This window comes from Octopus sinensis, linkage group LG17 (assembly GCF_006345805.1).
Source record: "Octopus sinensis linkage group LG17, ASM634580v1, whole genome shotgun sequence".
Classification (NCBI taxonomy): Eukaryota; Metazoa; Mollusca; class Cephalopoda; order Octopoda; family Octopodidae; genus Octopus; species Octopus sinensis.
The window spans coordinates 6314932-6337963 of NC_043013.1; the positions used below are offsets into that span (position 1 = coordinate 6314932).

The following is a 23032-nucleotide window of genomic DNA, read 5'->3' on the forward strand; positions in this document are numbered from 1 at the left end:
AATTGGCACATAAAAAGCACCATCCGAGTGCAGGCCTCAAGGAGGCAATGTGGCCAATGCCAGTGTTGTGTAACTAATATTCGAGCTCTGGGCATCATGGAAGCAATGTGGCCAATGCTGGTGTCATGTAACTAGTACCCCTGCAAGTGGCATGTAGAAAGCAACTTTCAAGTGTTGGGCTTTATGGAGGCAATGTCCTGGAGAAGAAGACCCATCAAGCCAAGTGAAATCAGAGGCATGGCAGATATTGGTGTCACTTTAGATATAAAACGTAGAAGGCTGCCCAACAATAATAAATAAATATATATATATATATACATGTGGAGGTGCAATGGCCCAGTGGCTAGGGCAGCGGACTCGCGGTCGTAGGATCGCAGTTTTGATTGTGTGTGTTTATTGAGCGAAAACACCTAAAAAGCTCCACGATGTTCCGGCAGGGGGTGGTGATCCCTGCGGTACTCTTTCACCACTCCTCCTCTCACTCTTTCTTCTGTTGGCCTGCTCGCTTAGCCAGTGGGGTGGCGTCATTCGAAGGCTAAAACAATGCGAACGCATTATGACCAGCGATGTGTAACAACATCTGATGGTCTGGTCGGAAAAAAAAATATATATACATATTCACACACACACACATATATATATACACATACATATATATCCATAAGAGCACCCACTACACTCTCAGGATGGTTGGCGTTAGGAAAGGTATCCAACTGTAGAAAACCATATCAAATCAGACTGGAGTCTGGTGCAGCCCTCAGCTTACCAGCCCTGGTCAAACTGTCCAACCCATGCCAGCATGGACAACGGATGTTAAATGATGATGATGATATACACATACATATATGCACACACATACACACACAAAAAAAAATAAAAAACATGAGAAAAACACAAAGCTGGAAACAACAACCTTCAACAAACTATAAAAATCAAGAAAAACCTTTTTGGCTTCATTTTGTTTGTCTTACCGAAAGAGATAATCAATGATTTTATGTTTTGGTTTTACGAGAGTGTCATAGACAGTTTCTAGTTTCTCATTAACTAAGGAGACACGCGTTAAAGAGTAGACACCATCAGAGGTTTTACACTGAAAATTGAACAAGACATTTAATTATTTACATGTAGATAAATACAAAGTTATATATATATATATATATATATATATATATATACAGGGTGTCCCAAAAAAATGTATACACACCTTAAATAATTGTAAATTTGTTATTCTTTGTAAGCCTAGTACTTATTCTATCATTCTCTTTTGCCGAACCACTATGTGTATACATTTTTTGGGGACACCCTGTATATATTTATAAATAAATAAAGAAGCAGAAATGGGCAGCTCGAAGCAATGTTACATGCATTTCGATAGTCTGGTTGTTTATTCAACAATGCAAAATATTATGTGATATAATTTTATATAATTGCATAACCACACCATTTCATCAGGCAATATCCAGTTTTTTATCAGCATGATCAAATTAATCTATGGAGAGAACTACATTTGAAGATAAAGATCTATTGAAATTAAGATTTGTTTTTAGAAAAAAAAATAACACAAATTTCTTGAAAGGAGAAAGAATTATATCTAGTCAAATCATTGTGCTGGTAATGGCAGCTAAATTCGTGAATACAGATTTGACAAGGGAGTGGCTAGTATGGCCATATTGCTTACTGAATGAATGCATTCCACAGCCCAAAGTTTCTTAAAGAACACAAATGCCAATATATTATTCAACAGTCAACAAGGTAGCATTTCGAGCCACTATACAGACAACTTTTACATGCTACAAATAGTCATAACATCAATCAAAATATACCAATCATAAGTCATAACATCAATCAAAATATATCATCATAAGCTCTGCTTACTGTAAGTGAAAACATATATACAAACATACCATCACACATGCTAACACACAAGAAATATATATATATATGTATCATCATCATCATCGTTACCATCATCATTTAATGTCTGTTATCCATGCTGGCATGGGTTGGATGGTTTGACCAGAGCTGGCAAGCTAAGGGGCTGTAACAGATTCCAGTCTCATTTGGTGTGGTTGTGGTTTCTATGGCTGGATGCCCTTCCTAATGCCAACAACTCCAAGAGTGTACTGGGTGCTTTTATGTGCCACTGGCATAGGTGTCAGTTACATGACACAAGTATCTGCCACAACTATGATTTCACTTGGCTCCAGGGGTCTTCTTCTCAAGCACAGAATATTGCCAAAGGTCTTGCTCATTTGTCATTGCCTCCATGAGGCCCAACACTCGAAAGGTACTTTTCATGTACCATCAGCACAGGTGCTAGTTATGCGATACCAGCATTGGACACGTTTCCTTTGAGAGGCTCAATGCTCAATAGGTGCTTTTTTATGTCACCGGCATAGGTGCCACTTATCCGACACCAGCATTGACCACATTGCCTCCATGAGGCCCAACACTTGGAAGGTGCTTTTTACGTATATCTAAATAAATATATACATACGCACACATACACACACAAACATCATCATCATCGTTTAACGTCTATTTTCCATGCTAGCATGGGTTGGACGATTTGACTGAGGTCTGGCGAACCAGATGGCTGCACCAGACTCCGATCTGATCTGGCAGAGTTTCTACAGCTGGATGCCCTTCCTAACACCAACCACTCTGAGAGTGTAGTGGGTGCTTTTATGTGCCACCGGTACGAGGGCCAATCAGGTGGTACTGGCAATAGCCACGCTCAAATAGTGCTTTTTACGTGCCACCTGCACAGGAGCCAGACCAGCGGCACTGGCAATGACCTCGCTCAAATGCTTTTTCACGTCCCACCAGCACAAGTGCCAGTAAGGTGACGCATGTAACGATCACACTCGAATGGTGTTTTTTACGTGCCACCGGCATGAAGGCCAGCTTGTTGCAACGATCACACTCGTATGGTACTCTTAGTGCTCCACTAGCACAGATGCCAGTCATCAAATTTGATTTTGATTTCGATTTCACTTGCCTCAACAGGTCTTTGCAAGCAGTGGCCTGGTACTTATTATATTGGTCTCTTTTGCTGAACTGCTACATTTCAGGGATGTAAACATGCCAACACCGGTTGTCAAGCGATGGTGGGAGATCAAACACGGACACAATGACACAAACATAGACAGGCTTCTTTCAGTTTCTATCTACCAAATCCACTCACAAAGCTTTAGTCGGTCTGAGGCTATAGTAGAAGACACTCGCCCAAGGTGCCATGCAGTGGGACTGAACCTAAAACCATGTGGCTGGGAAGCAAGTTTCTTACCACACAGTCATACCTGCATCTACAAAGAAAACACATTCACACATACAGCATGATACAAACACAAAAAACACAAACACACACACACAGCACTATACAAACGCATACAAACACACACACACACACACACACACACACACAGAGTATGACACAAATACAAAAACAAGCTGCTCTAGAAGAGAATGAAATGACATTTATGTTGGCAGCTTTCATTCAGTAACCAAATGCAAATGATAATGTTGTTGCTGTAAATACTCACCATTTCACAGTCCAGACCAAATATGGGGCTTTTATCTGTAACTTTTTCATAGCTTTCTTTGGAAAAAATATAATCATCGTAAAAGCCTAAAGAATTAGAAGGAAATACCATTTCTCAGAATCAAATAAACAAACATTTAAGCCAAAAAAGAATAGACTGAAATTCTATCACATTCATTCTTAACCCTTTCGTTACCAATCCGGCTGAAACCAACTCTGGCTCTGAGTACAAATATCTTGTTTTCATAAGTTTTGAATTAAAATCTCCCACCAAATCTTAGTCACAATTCAGGTTCCTAACACTAGCTTAATGATAAGTAAGATATTTTACTAAATTCTTTGTTATATTTAAAATTAATTGAAAGAAGCACAGAGCATCTCAACAGAAATATGGTAACAAAAGGGTTAACAAATGATTAATTTAACCCTTTCGTTACCAATCTGACTGAAACCACCTCTGGCTCTAAGTACAAATATCTTTTCATAAGTTTTGAATTAAAATTTTCCCCCAAATCTTAGTTACAATTTATGTTCCTAACACTAGCTGAATGATAACTAAGTTATTTTAGTAAATTCTTTGTTATATTTAAAATTAATTGAAAGAAACACAGAGCTTCTCAAAATAAATACAGTAACGAAAGGGTTAACTAAACATAGAAAATATATTATACATTACAGACTATTACGGGTATGGAGAGGGTACTGGAAACATGGAGTGACGACTGAGCCCTGCATAATTACGAGCTGCCCTTTGGCAAGACAGAGTACCCATTCAACCGCCCTGCCAAAGGTATGGCAAAGTTGTGGGACTGCAGTATGGCAGACTGTGAAGAGGCAGTAGAGGAGCACATCTGTGCCAATGGTGCCCCTTACACTGATGCCAAGCAGAGAAATCCTAGATCAACAGCTTGGATCACTAAGCTCTTATCAAGAGAGTAACTGAAATGCATCCATAAGCTCCTACTTCGAATATGAATAATAGAACTCATACCATCAGTCCAACCCATGCCAGCATGGAAAATGGACATCAAATGGTGATGATGATGGTGATGAGGATGATAATGATGATAGTGGTGGTGGTAGTGACAGAGTTACTGGAATCCATACAAGCAGTGTGAAAGGATGATGACTACAAACTGTAGTCCAGGGGTTGGCGAACCTTTTTAACCAGTTACCCCAAAATATATTTATTTATGCCAGCATTACTCCCTTTATTTGAAAGGAAGAAAATCATAGATTCTTTGAATTTAAAATGTATTGCAAAAATAGTCTCCTAAACACGTCCATTACATTGGACAGATGCAATGTTGCCAGAAGAAAAATCTCTGTCATGACAAGGAACACATTTCTTATATAATTATACTTATGTCTAATGATTCCTCATTACCACCAGGAATTTCATTTTTACCCACTTGGGGTAATTTACCCTGGTTCACCAGCCCCTGCTCTAGACTATCTCAACAAAATTCTACTGGGGCGGTGACAGAACTGTTCAACATACAGCAGCTTGGAGAAGTGTCTTGTATTATAGCTTTGGGCTATCAAAAGCTTTATGAATGGATTTGGTGAAGAGAAACTGAAAGATGACAGTTATGTGTGTGTGTGTGTGTCTGTATAAATATATAAATGCTGAAATGAGTCATTGCTGCAGTATTCAAATGCTTTTCAAGGCTCAAAAGCCATTTAAGATCTCACACTAGGAAACAGCAATTATAGGTACAAGAAGAGGCCAAGCTCTGCAAGGAGCAGACAGCCCCAATGTACAAATGTATATATATAACTCCTTATATTGAACTCTACTATTTTCCTCTATTTAACCTTCTCACATCGTCTCTGATGAAAGGATATCCCTAATATCCCAGAAACAGCTGTAAGACTAACTTTCTCCTTATAAATGTCCTGAAATTTCCACACAGCCTTGGCTTTGTTGCCTCATATAATTTAACATATATATACATACATACATACATACATACATACACACATACATACATACATACATACATACATACATATATATATATATATATATATATATATATATATATATACAATAATATGTTACATTACTTGGTAGTCAAGATAAAACTCTGAGTTTCAGATGCCGAAGTGGAAATCCACAACACCATCTCTTCGGTTATCTGGCTATATTGCAGTGAAGCCAGATAACCGAAGAGATGGTGTTGTGGATTTCCACTTCGGCATCTGAAACTCAGAGTTTTATCTTGACTATCGAGTAATGTAACATATTATTGTAAAGATAAATTTCCTCTATTTACATAATATTGAGGTCTCTTTCTTTCTTTTGTTATCTTACCGTTTCACCAATATATATATATATATATATATATACATATAATGTATACACACACACATATAGATCAATCTGTAAATTTTGGTAGAAGGCCAGTAATTTTGAGAGGAAGGGCAAATCACTTTCACCAACCTCATTGGGATAAAAGGCATTGCTGACTTTGCCAAAATTTGAACTTAAAAAGTACAGCCAGAAGAGATTCCGTTAAGCACTGTATCTGATGCACTAACGGTTCTGCAATTTCACTGCCTAAATAATTATAATAATGGTTTCAAATTTTGGCAAAAGGCCAACAGCATTGGGAGAAGCAGGCAAGTCACTTACATGGGCCCTGGTACTTAACTGATACTTTATTTTATCAACCCTGAAAGAATGAAAGAAAAGGTCAACCCCAGCAGAATTTGAACTCAAAGCAATAAAGAACTGAAAGAAAAGTCACTCGGCATTTTGTCTGATGTGCTGACGAGTCTACCAGCTTAACAACAACTATGAATAATAAAATTAATACATACCCCATTTGCTTTTGATTGGCAAGGGGTAGTTTTCTCTTGCCATTTGTAGAAGGTTTAGTAGGAGTAGCGTTCGTGGGAATGCATCTATAGTGTTTGGACTGACAGATGAAACCTTGTTCTGAATAGCTTTTTGAAACAGATTCTTTTGGTGTTTTTTTGCTGTAAATGCGAAAAAACAAAAATTTCATTTTTACTTTCAGTTAAAACATATTTCATAATAAATGATGTAATTATTTCGAATATGTATATCGTTGTTATTATGCAAAAGTACCGTAAGCCCAAAACGTTGCTTTTTCAGAAAATGGAAAAATAGTTTTACCATTCCATAGCAAAACTGTTGTACTACACTTTGACAACTTTTGATATCTTGGCATCTGAAGTAGTTGGAAATACGACAGTGTGACCAAAAGAACCGGCTATTGCAAAGGAAAATAAATATTGAAAAAAAAACACATTTGGCCAAATTTGGACATAAGACAGTTTAACATAATAGCAACGATATATATATGGCATTACTCCTGGATAGCCAAAACCAACATGTTATACAAACGAAAAGGGCATGGCTGTGTGGTTAGGGAGCTTGCTTCCTAGCTACATGGTTTCGGGTTCAGTCCCACTATAGCCCCAAGCCGACTAAAGCTTTGTGATTGAATTCGGTAGGCAGAAGTTACTGCCGTGTGTGTATGTGTGCGTATAGCTGCTCAGTGCCTCTCCGAAAGAGAGAGAGGGGATATACACATACACACATATTAACCCTTTAGCATTCATATTAATGTCAAGTTTAATGCTTATCTATTCATATTTTTAAAAATTAATTATGTATCATCTTGCAGCTTTGAGGTTTCAATGATGTCATTGTTTATTTTTAGAATGACATTGTAGGGTAGGTGTGAGAGGCCAGATCTGGATGGTTTGAACATAAAACAGATAAAATATTTGGTCAGATACAGATATGGCTGATTTGAGTGCTAAAGGGTTGATGCTCGTTTTTATGTTAATTTACTTATAAGAATAATTCAACAGAAAACCGAAATATCATTCATTAATTTTTAGTAAAGTACATATTTATTGACTTTTACAAGTCGTCGTCATCATACAAGCAATCTTTGTTTGTTTCCAATCTTCTATGAAGAACATGTCCATCCATGGGGAAATATTACCTTACTTGGAAACAGGTGAGAGTTGGCGACAGGTAGGGGCATAGAAGGGCTGGAGAAAAATCTGCCTCAACAAGTTCATTAAATTCCATCCGACCCATGAAAGCATGGAAAAGTGGATGATAAAACAATGATGATGATATAACCAATTATACAAAAGCTGAAGCATGTCTTCGACAATTCCGAAGCATATTGAAATTATTTGGTGTGACTTTTGGCCCACCCTGAACAATGACTGTGGCAACAGTAAGGTTTGAACTTACAATACTGGTGCCAGTAGTCCACAAACTTAACCTCACAGCCATTAAAAAAAAAAACAAAAAAAAAAACAGTTGAAACATTAATTACATGGAAATGACAACAAAAAAAAAAAGAAAAAAGAAATGAGAAACATAGTTGACACATACTGCCATACTTGAAGAGTTGAATGCTGTTTATTTGGACCTTGAAGAATTCACACTCTGTGCTAATTCCAAACTGAGCTGAACTTATCACTTCTGTAGCCTGTAAGAAATTCACAAAGAAGACATTTGAACCAGAGACTTTTATAATATTTATTTCTTTATTGCTCACAGGTGGGGGGGGGGGCTAAACATAGAGGGAACAAACAAGGACAGACAAAGGGATTAAGTAGATTACATCAATCTCAGTACATGACTGGTACTTATTTAATCGACTCCCGAAAGGATGAAAGGCAAACAATGAAGAAGGGCCCTCTCTGTGGTTATTTAACCTCCTAGAAAGAACAGCTTAAAACAAAGACAGGATGGTCATGGTGAGAATGCTCTTCATTTATTGGTCTGCAAAAGTCAGGGCTAATTTGGTGGGGGCTAAACAACAATAAACAACAAACCTTATTAAAATCTCTGCACACATTTGGGAAACAGCTGTGATATTTCTTGAAGTCTTTGATGCTGACAGATTTCAAAACTATGACAAAAGTGGAAGAGATCAATTGGCTGTATTTCAGTTCACACCACCTGAAAATATAACAGATCAATTTATTAATAACAAAAGCACTCATAGAACGCAGACCTTCACCAAGGCAACACCAACATCCTCTCAACGATTAGCCAGAGATGATTTTTAAAATGGGAATATCTGAAATAAGCTCGATTGCTCTCACAAACGAGAATACTAAATATGAACCTGACTGCTCTCAAAAATCAAGTAAAAAAAACAGGAAAAATAATCCAGAATCCTTGTCCGGTACCAGATTGATCCCAAAATCTAATCCGTTCACTTCAGTCACGAGGCCATACATTCCTGAAAGTTTCATCCAAATCCATCCAGCAGTTCTTGAGATATCTTGTCCACGGTCAGACAAACAAGCAAATACAAGTGAAAACAATACCTCCACCTTAGTGAAGGTGGAGGTAATAACAACAATAATAATCCTTTCTACTATATGCACAAGGCCTGAGATTTTTGGGGGAGGGGATAAGTCGATTACATCAACCCCAGTGTGTAACTGGTACTTATTTCATCGACCCCGAAAGGATGAAAAGTGAAACCAGCTTTGGCAGAATCTGAACTCAGAATATACTTTTCTACTCTAGGCACAAAGCCTGATATTTTAGGGGATGGGGACCAATCGATTAGATCAACACCAGTATAAAACTGGTACTTAATTTATCAACCCTGAAAGGATGAAAGGCAAAGTCGACCTCAGTGGAATTTGAGCTCAGAATATAAAGACAGACGAAATACCACTAAGCATTTCACCCGGCATGCTAACGTTTCTGCCAGCTGGCCTTAAATTATATTCTTTTCTATTGTAGGTACAAGGCCTGAAATTTCTGGGGAGGGGTCAGTCGATTAGATCGACCCCAGCATGCAACTGGTACTTAATTTATCGACCCTGAAAGGTTGAAAGGCAAAGTCGACCTTGGTGGAATTTGAACGCAGAGCATAAAGGCAGATGAAATGCTGCTAAGCATTTTGCCTGGTGTGCTAACAATTTTGCCAGCTGACCACCTTTATAATAATAAATGCCCTGATGCAATACCAGACGGTGGCACTCATGGCTTCAGACATTAACTGACTGGAAGTGTTATCATGTACATGCTCTGTCTTAGTGTAAAAGATGGGCTACAACAAATACTCTGCTCAATACAGATTTGCTTGTCAGTTGCTTGATCATAAGCAGTCGAGTATGTCCCTTAGTGCCTGATGATATGTGCATCTATGATCACAAGCAGGAGTAGTGGAAGGGCATTATAACCATGTTATTGAGAGGAATTCTTTGGTGTTTGAATAAGTCACCTTTGGAAACACAGTAGTTTCATTCATCATCCTTAAACAACCCTTATTCAGGGAACTTTTGAGCAGGATTGGCTACTTGACTTAAAGAAAATTCTAACTGGGCCCCACCATCTGCAAGGTCATGTGTTGTTTATCTTGATACAAAATCACCATGTTGCACACATGGTTGTGATGCATGTGCCTGGTGTACCCTTATCAGATGGATATATTAGGCTTCATATATTCATACCCCAGCATCACTTTGATGGCATGTGTTGCTCGCTTGCTCAATAAATAATAACATGAAGAAAATGAGGAAGGAACAAAGAAAACATTACATAGAAAAAAATTATAAGAGATACAGAAGAAATGAGAAGTATTGAATCTTGGAAATAGATACAAAATGGCTTTTTGAAGAAAGAAATACAAGGGTTGGTATTTGCACCCTGCAAACTGTCGTAAAAGTTGAATGAAGAAAAATATCAATAGCGAAAGTGCATCAGAAAAGTGTAACTGTGTAATGAAAGCGGCAAGTTAATCTTCCAGTTAACATCAGAATGGCCAAAAATAGCACCAACGGAATATAAGTTCAGACATGATGATGAAGTCTGGATCATCCATCTAAAAAAAGCTATGTTAGAAAAATGGTCTTATAGGTGAGTTCAGATGGAATAACCACAAACAACAAATAGTCAAGGAAAATACCAATGTTAAAATCTGGGACTGTAACATAAAGTCTGCCCATGTGACAGAACACAGAAGGATCTAGGAGTAGTGGTGACTTAAGGGTGGTAACCCCGTACTAACCAAAACCCTTGAACTCCTAAGCTGGGACCTCAATACTGAATGTAGTTTAATGTCTTATCTCCAAGACAAATTACAGTATAAGCAGATATCTTCAGTTTCCAGATCAAGCAAATATCTCTCACAGCTCAATCAATGTTTGTGACCGTGTGTACTTTCGACATGGCAGTTTCTAAACGTTTTTGATTACTTCTAACCGTAAACCAGATTTGTAATATAATCAAGATTTGAGAATGGCATGAACATTTTGAAATCTAACCACCTGAAAGTAGTCATGTTCTATCACTAAAGCTTATTTTTAACCATCTAGCATTTTAACCGACCATATCCGGCCCAAATATTCTACCTTTTTTTTGTGGAGAAAATGACTAAATCTGGCCTATCACACCTATTCTACAATGTAATTCTGAAAACAATCATCATTGAAAATTCAAAATTTGAAATGATTAATTCAAAACAATTTGAATAATTAAATCTTATATTTGACAGAATAATCAGAATGCTAAAGGATTAAAGTAATCTACTTTCAAATCTTCCATCAAAATTTCATGTTAATTTATATTCAAAAATGACAAAGTTATTTCACTAAATCTTTTTTTAATTTTCTAGATTAATAGAATCAAAGCCAGTATATTTCAACAGAAATCTGGTAATAAAAGGGTTAATAATGACAAAACTATTTTAATCAGTTGCTGATTATTTTGAAAATTAAGGCGGCGAGCTGGCAGAAACGTTAGCATGCTGGGCGAAATGCATAGCTGTATTTCATCTGCCGTTACATTCTGAGTTCAAATTCTGCTGAGGTCGACTTTGCCTTTCATCCTTTCGGGGTAGATAAATTAAGTACCAGTTGTGTACTGGGGTTGATCTAATTGACTGGCCCCTCCTCTCCAAAATTTTCGGGCCTTGTGCCTAGAGTAGAAAATATTTTCATTCCTTATCTTTAAGGCAGCAAGCTGGCAGAAATGTTAGCATGCAGGGTGATATGCCTAACTGTATTTCATCTGTCTTTACATTCAGAGTTTGAATTCTGCCAAGGTCAACTTTGCCTTTCATCCTTTCAGGGTTGATAAATTAAGTACCAGTTGCATACTGGGGTTGATCAAACTGACTGGCCTTTCAGGCCTTGTGCTTAGAGTAGAAAAGTTTATTTTGAAAATTAATTGAAAACTCACTGAAACAAAGGCAGTGAATTTCAATAGCAGTATAGTAACCGAAGAATGAATTACAGGTACCAGCCATGCTTACAGAACCAAATATCTAACCAAAGGTTATATTTACTTAAGTTTCATGAAAATATTTCTAAGGATGGCCATGTAGTAATCAACAGAAATATGGTGACAAAAAGGTGAAGATGTGCTCAAGGAACAACTATCTGTCCAACCAGAAGTAAAAATAAAATGCTACATTTACCAAAGAGAAGCGTCTATATTTACCTTGGCTTCATGCAAGCGTCTCCTTTAAGGACGGCATTAAGTATCAGCTGCTGAATATCGGTAATGAACAAAGACGGTGACTGAGATGGTGTGTCGGCTTTGGCATCTCCCACATCCAAACTGGGGAACTTGAGGTTAATTTGGGGGTAATTCTGCACAGCAACATGTGGTTACATGCAAAAGAGAATAACAAGAAAAATAACAATACAAACACTGTCAACTGTCAAAACAGTTGCACATAAAGAAAGAAAAACATTAGCAGTTTGATAATATTCCTGTCATGGAAACCTCAATATCAGCAATTCCAAACATGGGGACCTGCAAACCCTTGGAGGCCTTCAACGTAAATATAGCTTTGGGGTCAAGGTCTATGAGCTGTATTTAAAATCATAAAAGGGTGGCAGTGTAGATAAACCCTTTAGCATTCAAACTATTGTCAAATGTAATGCTTATTTATTCACAATGCTTTGAATTAATCACGCATTATTTTATGGTTTCAAAGGCTGCAAGCTGGCAGAAATGTCTGCCATTACGTTCTGAGTTCAAATTCCACCAAGATCGACTTTGCCTTTCATCCTTTCGGGGTCAATAAATTACATACCAGTTACGCACCGGGGTCAATGTAATCGACTTAACCCTTTTGTCTGTTCTTCTTTATCCCCTCTATGTTTAGCCCCTTGTGGGCAATAAAAAAAATAAGAAACGTTAGCATGCCAGGCGAAATGCTTAGCAGTATTTCGTCTGTCTTTACATTCGGAGTTCAAATTCCGCCAAGGTTGACTTTGCCTTTCATCCTTTTGGGATCAATAAATTAAGTACCAGTTGCGTACTGGGGTTGATCTAATCAAGTGGCCCCCTCCCCCAAATTTTGGGCCTTGGGCCTAGAGTAGAAAAGATTATTTTATGGTTTCAAGATTTCAATGATATGTCAGTATATTTCTAGAATGGCATTGTATGATAGGTGTGAGATGTTGGATCTAGTCAGTTTTAACATAAAACAGGCAGAATATTTGGGCTGGATATGGCCAGGTTAAATGCTAAAGGATTAAATAAGATGTGCAGTTAAGCAGTTACCTATAATTATTAAATCCTCATCATCATTTAAATGTCCACCTTTCCATGCTTGCATGAGTGAGATAGAATCTCTTGAGACAGATTTTCCACAGCTAGATGCCCTTCCTGATGCCAGCGCTCACTTGTTTCCAAGCAAGGTGATATTTCCTCATGGCCAGACATGTCTTTGTGGAAGATTGGAAGCAAGCAACACAGCTTGTATGATGGTGACACTCATTTACAACGATCACGTAACATCAAGTTATCAAGAAACAGACACACAGATCTCAAACACATGATGGGTCTCCATTCAATATGCATCTACCAAAATTCATGGACAAGCTTCTTAACCATACAGCCATGCCTGTGCCTACATAATCATTCAGTTGAGATCAACCCTGACACCTGGGAAACGCAAGCACAAGACCACCATGCCTGGCAAAGCTGCACCAACAGAGGTGTCATCTTCTACGAACAGATCAAGATCGCAGGGGCACAAAGAGAATGCAAGCTGTGCAAACCCAGAGCTAAATCCTTGCCTTCAGTCTCAATAAACCACCAGCACCCAACCTGTGGAAGAGCCTTCCAATCATGCATTGGACAGATTGACCACAGCCAGGCACACCATGCCCTGACTTCTTCACCTGTGTATTGTCTTTGGTCATAACTGATAATGACAGATATAATAATAAAAATAAAAATAATAATAATATTAATAATAATAATAATAATGGTTTCAAATTTTGCCACAAGGGTAGCAATCTTGGGTGGGAGTGGGGGGATGAGTTGATTACATTGACCCAGTACTCAACTTGAACTTATTTCATCGACCCTGAAAGGATGAAATGCAAAACTGACCTTGGCAGAATTTGAACTCAGAACACAGCAGCAGAAGAAATACTGCTAAGCATTTCACCTAGCATGCTAACGATTCTGCCAGCTTGCCAACTTAATAATAATAATAATAATAATAATTAATTCGTTTATTGGCCTCAAGGGCTAACAAAAATCAATTATAACATTTAGGGACAAAACACAGGACGAAAGTTACAAAGGGTTTTGTCCGTTTGAAAAATCCGTGTAAAAAAAACAGTGTAACAGCGAAAATATTTAACAATGAAAAACTCCCTAAAGGGGGAGGTGCTTCGAAAGGTTACTCGTGGAAAAACCCATATAAGCAACGAGAGCCTTGTCAAAAGGGGGGTAGAGAGCCCCTTTCTCCTTTTGTAATACCTTTTTATATTACAGGTGTATCCTCAGAATTGGTCCGTTCATAATGGCCATTCTTGCTTCATTCACCCACCTTTCAATAAACTTGCTACCAGACAGCACTTCACTCTCTACTCTCATCTTCCTTTTCAAGTGAAACTTGAAAAAGTTGATGAGGCCTTGGCCAAAGAGGAAAGTGTCTGACCTTAGCCCTTTCAAATGGGTCCACCATATCACCTCTTTCGTTACAGCCACTAGGCAAAGGAAAACTGCCTTGCCCTCCTGGCTAAAGGAGGTCAGCGGGGCAATCTTCACTATGGATTCAGCTGATAGCCGGATCCGTCCTATACGCGACAGTAAGTCTGTCTTTGTCAAGTTCAAAATAAGAAGTGATGAAAATTTTAAATTATTGAATCACGCTCTTCGTCTTGACTGCTTACCTTTATGAAGAGTTACGTTAATCCTTTTTAAAATATCAAAACCAAGTAGATTGAGATGATTGATTTCATGGTACACAGAATAAAAATTGGATCATAGAGAAATTCTGGAAGTTATCAAAGCAGTTGGTTGTCTAAGGAAAACTGTAATGTAAATTACAGCTTTTGCATTTCATTCCTTCTTACAGTTGGCTTGTCAGCCCTGTTAGTTTTCTTAGACACCCATGTTGAGTCCAATCCTGGGCCAATGGATTTTGTATCATTCAAATATTCAATGTGTGGACACTGGTTGCTCTCGTTCATACTTTATGTTTAAATTTCTGTAATTTTGAATTTTTATCACTTCTTATTTTGAACTTGACACAGACAGACTTACTGTTGAAATATCGTTCAACCAATAAAATATCTTACAATCGAATTGCGCTCTTCGCCTTAACTGTTTACCTTTCTGATGAGTTATGTCAATCCTTTTAGAATCATCATCATCGTTTAACATCCATTTTCCATGCTAGCATGGGTTGGACGGTTCGACTGGGGTCTGGGAAGCCAGGAGGCTGCACCAGGCTCCAGTCTGATCCGGCAGTGTTTCTACAGCTGAATGCCCTTCCTAATGCCAACCACTCCGTGAGTGAAGTGGGTGCTTTTTACGTGCCACCAGCACAGGGGCGAGAGGAGGCTGGCAACAGCCATGATTAGTTGGTGCTTCTTACATGCTACTGGCACGGACGACAGTCAAGGAGGTGCAGGCATCGGCCACGTTTGGATGGTGCTTGACCACTGACCACCTCATCTCATGTCTTCCTGGGTCTACCGCTACCCTGGATTCCTTCATCTGTATATAATATAATAATAAAAATCCTTTCTACTATGTATCTGTTTCTTGATAACTTGATGTTACGTGATCGTTGTAAATGAGTGTCACCATCATACCTGGCACGGGTATCACAACTACAATTTCCATTGGATTTTAATTTTGACATTGATGTACTTGACTCAATAGGTCTCCTCAAGCACAGCAGGTTGCCCTACGATCCAAGGTAAGCACAGCAGGCCATCCTGTGAGCCATGAACTCATTTCATTTGTTGGGACTTCACAGTCACAGCATATCTCCAGTCTTTTGACATTGCCTCTGTGAGGCCCAACGTTCGAAGGTCATGCTTGACCACCTCATCTCATGTCTTCCTGGGTCTACCTCTACCCCGGATTCCTTCAACTGTATATAATATAATAATAAAAATCCTTTCTACTATGGGCACAAAGCCTGAAATTTGGTGGGAGGGAGGGGGGAAGAGTGGTTAAGTCGATTACATCAACCTCAGTACACAACTGGTACTTAATTTATTGACCCAAAAGGATGAAAGACAAAGTCAACCATGGTGGAATTTGAACTCAGAATGTAATGATGGGCAAAATGCCTCCAAGCATTCCCTCCAGTATGTTAATGATTCTGCCAGCTTATCATAATAATAATAATAATAATAATAATGGTTTCAAATTTGCCACAAGGGCAGCAGTTTTGGGGGAGGGGATGAGTTGATTACCTTGACCCGAGTGTTCAACTGGTCCTTATTTTATCGACCCCGAAAAGGATGAAAAGTAAAGTCGACCTCGGAATAGTGATAATGATAACAAGAGTACAATACGATGTTAACATGTGTTTGTCATTATTCAGTTCCATATTTCTTTCAATTGAGAGAGGAAACAAGTCTGTGGTAAACAACATTGCTTTGTTGAGTGAAAGGGGCCTTTCAAAGCCCTGGGGGTGTCTGTGGGAACACTGTAGAATTGCATTGCTCAGTGTTTTTACGGGACACATTGAATGGAATGGAAGCACTCCATCAGTTACGACGACGAGGGTTCCGGTTGATCCGAATCAACGGAACAGCCTGCTCGTGAAATTAACGTGTAAGTGGCTGAGCACTCCACAGACACGTGTACCCCTTAACGTAGTTCTCGGGGATATTCAGCGTGACACAGAGAGTGACAAGGCCGGCCCTTTGAAATACAGGTACAACAGAAACAGGAAGTAAGAGTGAGAGAAAGTTGTGGTGAAAGAGTACAGCAGGGATCACCACCATCCCCTGCCGGAGCCTCGTGGAGCTTTAGGTGTTTTCGCTCAATAAACACTCACAACGCCCAGTCTGGGAATCGAAACCGCGATCCTATGACCGCGAGTCTGCTGCCCTAACCACTGGGCCATTGCGCCTCCACTACACATTGAATAATGCAGTTCTAGATACATCGTGACAGGGAAAAAGAAAAAAAAAATCTGTGATGGTCATGGCTAGAATGCCTTTGATCACAGGTTTGCTTAATCAGGGCTGAAACAATATGGCGTAATGGTTAAGAGCACAGGCTACTAACCCCCAACATTCTGAGTTCGATTCCAGTCAGTGACCTGAATAATAATACTAACATCAGAAAAATACCTTAGGAATGAGAACCCAGGTACGAAATTTTCCCAGGACACCTGATGAAGACTGGAGGGTATATCAGCTGAAACGTTGAGTTAACAACAAACAAGATGAGGACAAATATCTGTCAAATGTAAATAATGTAAATGTTTGTTGGGACAAGGAAGCTTTATATAAGGGTGTTAGGCCTGATAAAAATAGCAGCCAGATCACCCTCATTTTATACTGCTGATATTTCAAAGATAAAAAAAATATGAAAGAAACATTAAGGTACGTTTTTCATGTATTATAACAAGGTTGGGGTGGGGTGGGGTGGGGGCAAGACGGGATGGTCATGGTTGGAATGTCTCTGATCATAGAATAAGTGTACTAGATCAGAACCACATTGGATTTCAACAACTCCCATCCACCGGCCCCACCCCCGCGCGTAACTAAAACGTCTTAAAAACAAAGAGAGAGAGAGAGACAGACAGACAGAGAGAGAGAGAGAGAAAGAGAGAGAGAGAACCAACCTTGATTGCTGACATGGTAAAATATTGTTATTATTATTAAATCCGTCACTCTTGAGGCAAATAAATAAACGATTATTGTTGTTGTTGTTGTTGTTGCTGTTTTTGTTATTGTCAGTAAATCGTACAGGGTATCGGCTCCGAGTTCGATCGCCAAAGTACAGGTACAAAAAACCCCACCGGAAACGGGAGTAGGAAGGCCAAAGGGAGTTTGCAAAATAAAAACGAAAAAGGGAAAAAAAACAACAAAAAATATAAAAGGAAGAGAAAAAAAGAAGGGTAAAAAAAGTGGGGGGTGCAATCCTAATCAGTAGAGGTCGGCAGAGGGTTTAACGAGGACGAGGGGCTCGGGTTTTCATATCCACACACATACACACACACACACATATGTGTGTGTGACTGAATCGCCAAGAAAGGAACGCTTTTGTCTTTTTTTTGTTTGTTTTTTACTTTTGGGTTGGTTGTTTTTGTTTGTTTTTGTTTTTAGCAAAAGTAGCGTCAAATCGAAACAGTCAAATTTCCTTCAAGATTCGTTAACGTGTGGCTGTTGTTGTTGTTGTGCTGGTGCTGGTGGTGGTGGTGACTGTGGTTGTTGTTGTTGTTGTAGTTGCTGCCAGCGGTGTTGTTGTTGATGATGATGATCATAACCACGATGATGACGACAACAGCGATGATGATGATGACGACGACGATGATAGCCGCGACGACAACAGTGATGATGATGATGATGATGATGATGATAATCATAACGATTGCGGTTGTGCCGCCTTATTTGCTCCGGCTCTTTACGACCCGAGTTCAAATCCCGCCGAGGTCAACTGAGCCTTTTTTTTTCCTTTTCTTTTCTTTCGGGGGCGATATAATAAAAAGTAACCGGTCAAGTGCTGGAGTCGAAGGGTTTCGACTGACACCCGTTCCTCGACAAAATTTCAAACCTTGCGTGTCAATGTTTTTGTCAAAGCCACCCTCCACCTCGACCCTCACTTTCCATAAAAGAAAATGCTTTTAACTTTTAACTTTATTATAATTTTTCCTAAATAATGAATGCAATATACGTCATCAACATGCAAAACTACATCGAAAGAACATTGTTTGAAAATTTCCAGATAAAAATTTGTGGCTGGGAGAAAACGAAAAAGATCCTGGACCTATTCTTAGCATGCGCTTCTAGATAGGACACCAGTTGGGTGAGAGCTAGAGCCCTTGAGCCAGGATAATCCTAGATTTGTGAGGTTCTTTGATTAGCTCTAGTTGGGGGTTCTCCTGTATCATCCATATGTTCATATATTTTGTACACAATGTATCATACCGGTAATCTCGTTTCCCCGTCGTCCTATCCCGTTCTTCCCTTCATCTTTTATGTAAACCCCACGGACAAATTGTTTAAAGTCCTTATGATGTTCCCCTGTGGCAAAACTGAGAAACCTTCATCATTTCCATCATCATCGAGGATGCTTCGAAGAAGTTATTGACGTTGGCTGCTACTCGGCTTAGTCATTGGACTATGGCCATGCTGGGGCACTGCCTTGAAGGGTTTTAGTCCGACCCCAGCACTCTTTATTTATTTATTTATTTTTTCCTTTTAAGTCTGGTACTTATCCTATCGGCATCTTTTGCAGAACCGCTAAGTTAGAGGAACGTAAACAAACCAACGCTATTTGTCAAGCGGTAGAGAGGACACACATACACACAGACATATATATATATATATATATTATATATATATATATATATAGGTAAACAGTAAAAATAATTACAGACATGGACAAGAACATGAAACACCACAGAGACGACACAAGAACCACGGGACGGGACATTCGAAGCCCTCAGTCATCAGTCAAGAACCAGATCATCTTAGCAATTTCGGCTGATTAATATATATATATATATATATATATATATACAAGTGATGAGGAAACAAAGTCGATGTAGTCAGACTTGTGTAGGTATCCTTACATACATACACACACACATAATACATACATACATACATACATACATACATACACGATGGGCTTCCACTGTTTCCGTTTACCAAATCCACTTAAAGGTAAATGGCCGACCTGGGGCTATAGTAAAAGACACAGCAGTTCCTTCATTATTATATATATATATATATATATTTTTTTTTTCTTTGATAACAGAAGTGGAAGCAATAGAGAGAGAGAGAGAGAGAAAGAGTGAGTGAGTGGAAAGGGACGATGAAGTGAGGTACAAGATTACAGACAAGATTCGATTCGATTCGATCCGGCAACCCCTGTGCATGTTTAAAAAACAATGAGACAACGTAGTAAAACACAAATTTTACTTACAACCAGAGGGAGTGAGTGTGTCGGCCATGGATACATTAAACTAAATGTAACTGGGAACGAACCACCGATCCTTCGGTATCCGACTGACTCGGCCATTCGTAGTTCACTGATGTTGATGTTGTTGTTTGTAGTGGTGGTGGTGGTGGTGTTGACGGTGGTGGTGGTGGAGGTGGTGGTAGTGGTGTTGGTGGTGGTGGTGGTGGCGGTGGTGACGGTGGTGGAGGCAGCAGCGGCGGCCGATATAGAGGAAGTGTTAGTTTTGTTGCACATCACGTTAGTATTGTTGTTGCTGTTGTCTGCCGTGTCATGACTACTGCGATGGTGATGGCGATGGTGGTGAAAGAGTTTGTATTACAGTTGAAGTGTGGTTGCTGTTGTTATTGTTGTTAAGGAAGGGGAAAGGGAAGAGGCGAAGGAGAAGGAGGAAGAGGAACGCGGTCGTCACGGCTTCGGGCAGCACGAGCGGAGGAGTTGAATAAACGAAACGTTCGCTCGGCGCTCCTTAGTCGTGACCACCTCGTCTTTGTTGCAGGCAGACAATTTTACTCTGGTGGACCTTCATAACCAGTCAATGTTTGAAAAATCCTATTACATTTTTTATATTTAAATATTGTCGGGAATTGTATTTAAAAAATCGTTAAAATATTTTGTGTACAGAAGAAGTATAAACGATCTCTTCTTGTAGATGAATTTTAATAACAAATCTCATATGGACCCCACTCCACAAGGGTCGTATGACCCCCGTTTAGAATCACTGCTGTAGATTAAGCTCGAAGTCAACTCTGACCGAACGGACTGATCATCAAAGCACGAAGAACTGAGGGTATGTTATGTTCAAGGAAGAGGTACAGCAAAGAGACACCCTACACCTATTTCTTTATTACCCACAAGGGGCTAAACACAGAGGGGACAAACAAGGACAGACATAGGTATTAAGTCGATTACATCGACCCCAGTGCGTAACTGGTACTTAATTTATCGACCCCGAAAGGATGAAAGGCAAAGTCGACCTCGGCGGAATTTGAACTCAGAACGTAACGGCAGACGAAATACCGCTTAGCATTTCGCCCGGCATGCTAACGTTTCTGTCAGCTCGCCTTTACACCCTACACCATTGGATCAAAGACATTCCAGCAAAGACCATCTCGTCTTTTTCTTTTCCAGATGGACAATGAAATACACGGTCGCGTGCGCGCACACATACATACATACATACATACACCATTGTCTTTGACGTCCACGAGAGAGCGTGTTAAACAGTGAAACACAAACTTGAACACACACACACATACATCTGTTATGTTTTCACAAATCGTTAATGTATATATGTGTATATATAAATATTTGTGTAAGTTTATATACGTATGTTCTATATAGGCGCAAGAGTGGCTGTGATAGGCGCAGGAGTGGCTGTGTGGTAAGTAGCTTGCTTACCAACCACATGGTTCCGGGTTCAGTCCCACTGCGTGGCATCTTGGGCAAGTATCTTCTGCTATAGCCCCGGGCCGACCAATGCCTTGTGAGTGGATTTGGTAGACGGAAACTGAAAGAAGCCTGTCGTATATATATGTGTGTGTGCCTGTGTTTGTCCCCCTAGCATTGCTTGACAACTGATGCTGGTGTGTTTACGTCCCTGTAAAAGAGACCGATAGAATACGTACTGGGCTTACAAAGAATAAGTCCCGGGGTCGATTTGCTCGACTAAAGGCGGTGCTCCAGCATGGCCGCAGTCAAATGACTGAAACAAGTAGAAGAGTAAAAGAGTAAAGAGTAATCGGTCTCTGAGTAAGTTGAAAAATAATATTAAAGAAATAAAAATCTTTTACAGAAACTGCCGAACAAAATGTTTCAGATTGGTGATACAATCTCCGAAGAGTCATCATCGTTTAACGTCCGTTGTCCATGCTGGCATGGGTTGGACGGTTTGATCAGAGCTGGTAAGCTGCATCAAACTCCAGTCTGATTTGGCATGGTTTCTAAGGCTGGATGCCATTCCTAATGCCAACCACTTTACCGCCACGAGTGCTTTTCACCACTAGATGAGCAGTCTTAACACTTCTGCTGCGGAGTACAGGTCTTCTTGAGTACAGCAAGGCGCCAGGCATTTCGATCCCCTGAAAGGTTCAGCGCCCTGAGGTCATTCTTCAGTACTTCCTCCGATGCCTTCCTGGGTCTGCAATTTCCACGTGTTCCATCTACTTTGAGAGATCGGTGCTTCTTTATGGCATCCATCTGCATAACCTGACCAAACTAGCGTAGTCTTCTCTCTTGCACACTAATTCCTCTTATGCGTAACTTTTCTCTCAAAACACTAGTACTCTGTCGAACATGTACACTTACATTACACATCCAGCGGAGCATACCAGCCTCATTCCTTTCTAACCTTCGCATGTCCTCTGCATTTAGGGCCCACGTCTCACTACCATGTAGAAGTGCTGTCCATACACATGCATCACACAATCTTCCTTTCACTCGGAAAGAGAAGCTTTTCGTGGCCAACAGAAGTAACAGCTCTGAATTTCCTTCATCCTATTCTTATTCTAGCTATCACACTCTCCGTGCATCCTCCCCCGCTACTAATTTGGTACCCTGGGTAGCAGAAATTATCGACTACCTCTAATGAGACCCCAGGGTATTTGAGAGAATCAATTTCCTGAGTCTCTAAAGTTTTTCTGGATCCTGTGCATTTCCACATACGAAAACCATCTTCTCTGATAACCTTCTTATTAATTGACCACACCTCTTGTGTGTCCATAGCTCACACTGGGTACACTGTATGAAGTCCCTGCCTACACCTTTCCTACAAATCAAATAGTACCACCTATCTGAGTGGGGTAGGGTCCTGTCAGTTTTCTTGCTTACGAGGACCTTAGTTTTTGCTAAGTTAACCTTAAGGCCCTTAAATTCCAAGTTTTGCTTCCACACCTGGAATTTCTCGTCAGGCTCAGATATAGAATCCGCTATGAAGGTAAGATCATGAGCATATAGTAGCTCCCCAGGGCCCACCGGTCTTGAATTCTTCTGTTGTGGCCTGGCAGACAGTGATGAAAAGGAGGGGACTAAGGACTGAGTCTTGATGGACCCCT

The 23032-nt window shown here is 39.6% G+C and overlaps 1 protein-coding gene across 3 annotated transcripts in view; it reads right to left on the reverse strand.

The window, feature by feature from the left end:
- Positions 1-23032, reverse strand: part of LOC115220927 (RNA exonuclease 5) — a 45466-nt gene that overhangs the window by 15854 nt on the left and 6580 nt on the right. Inside the window, exons 1-7 of one of the 3 annotated variants that reach the window (XM_036510283.1) lie at positions 19947-20333; positions 12012-12163; positions 8381-8507; positions 7935-8031; positions 6371-6529; positions 3546-3631; positions 972-1090 (exon numbers count right to left, since the gene is read on the reverse strand). In XM_036510283.1, the coding sequence (XP_036366176.1) occupies positions 972-1090; positions 3546-3631; positions 6371-6529; positions 7935-8031; positions 8381-8507; positions 12012-12163; positions 19947-20216 (1010 nt within the window). In that variant the 5' untranslated portion in view covers positions 20217-20333. Of the gene's footprint in view, positions 1-971; positions 1091-3545; positions 3632-6370; positions 6530-7934; positions 8032-8380; positions 8508-12011; positions 12164-17637; positions 17761-19946; positions 20334-23032 lie in introns of those variants that run through there. The other 2 variants (XM_036510284.1, XM_029791127.2) reach the window with 2 other exon arrangements.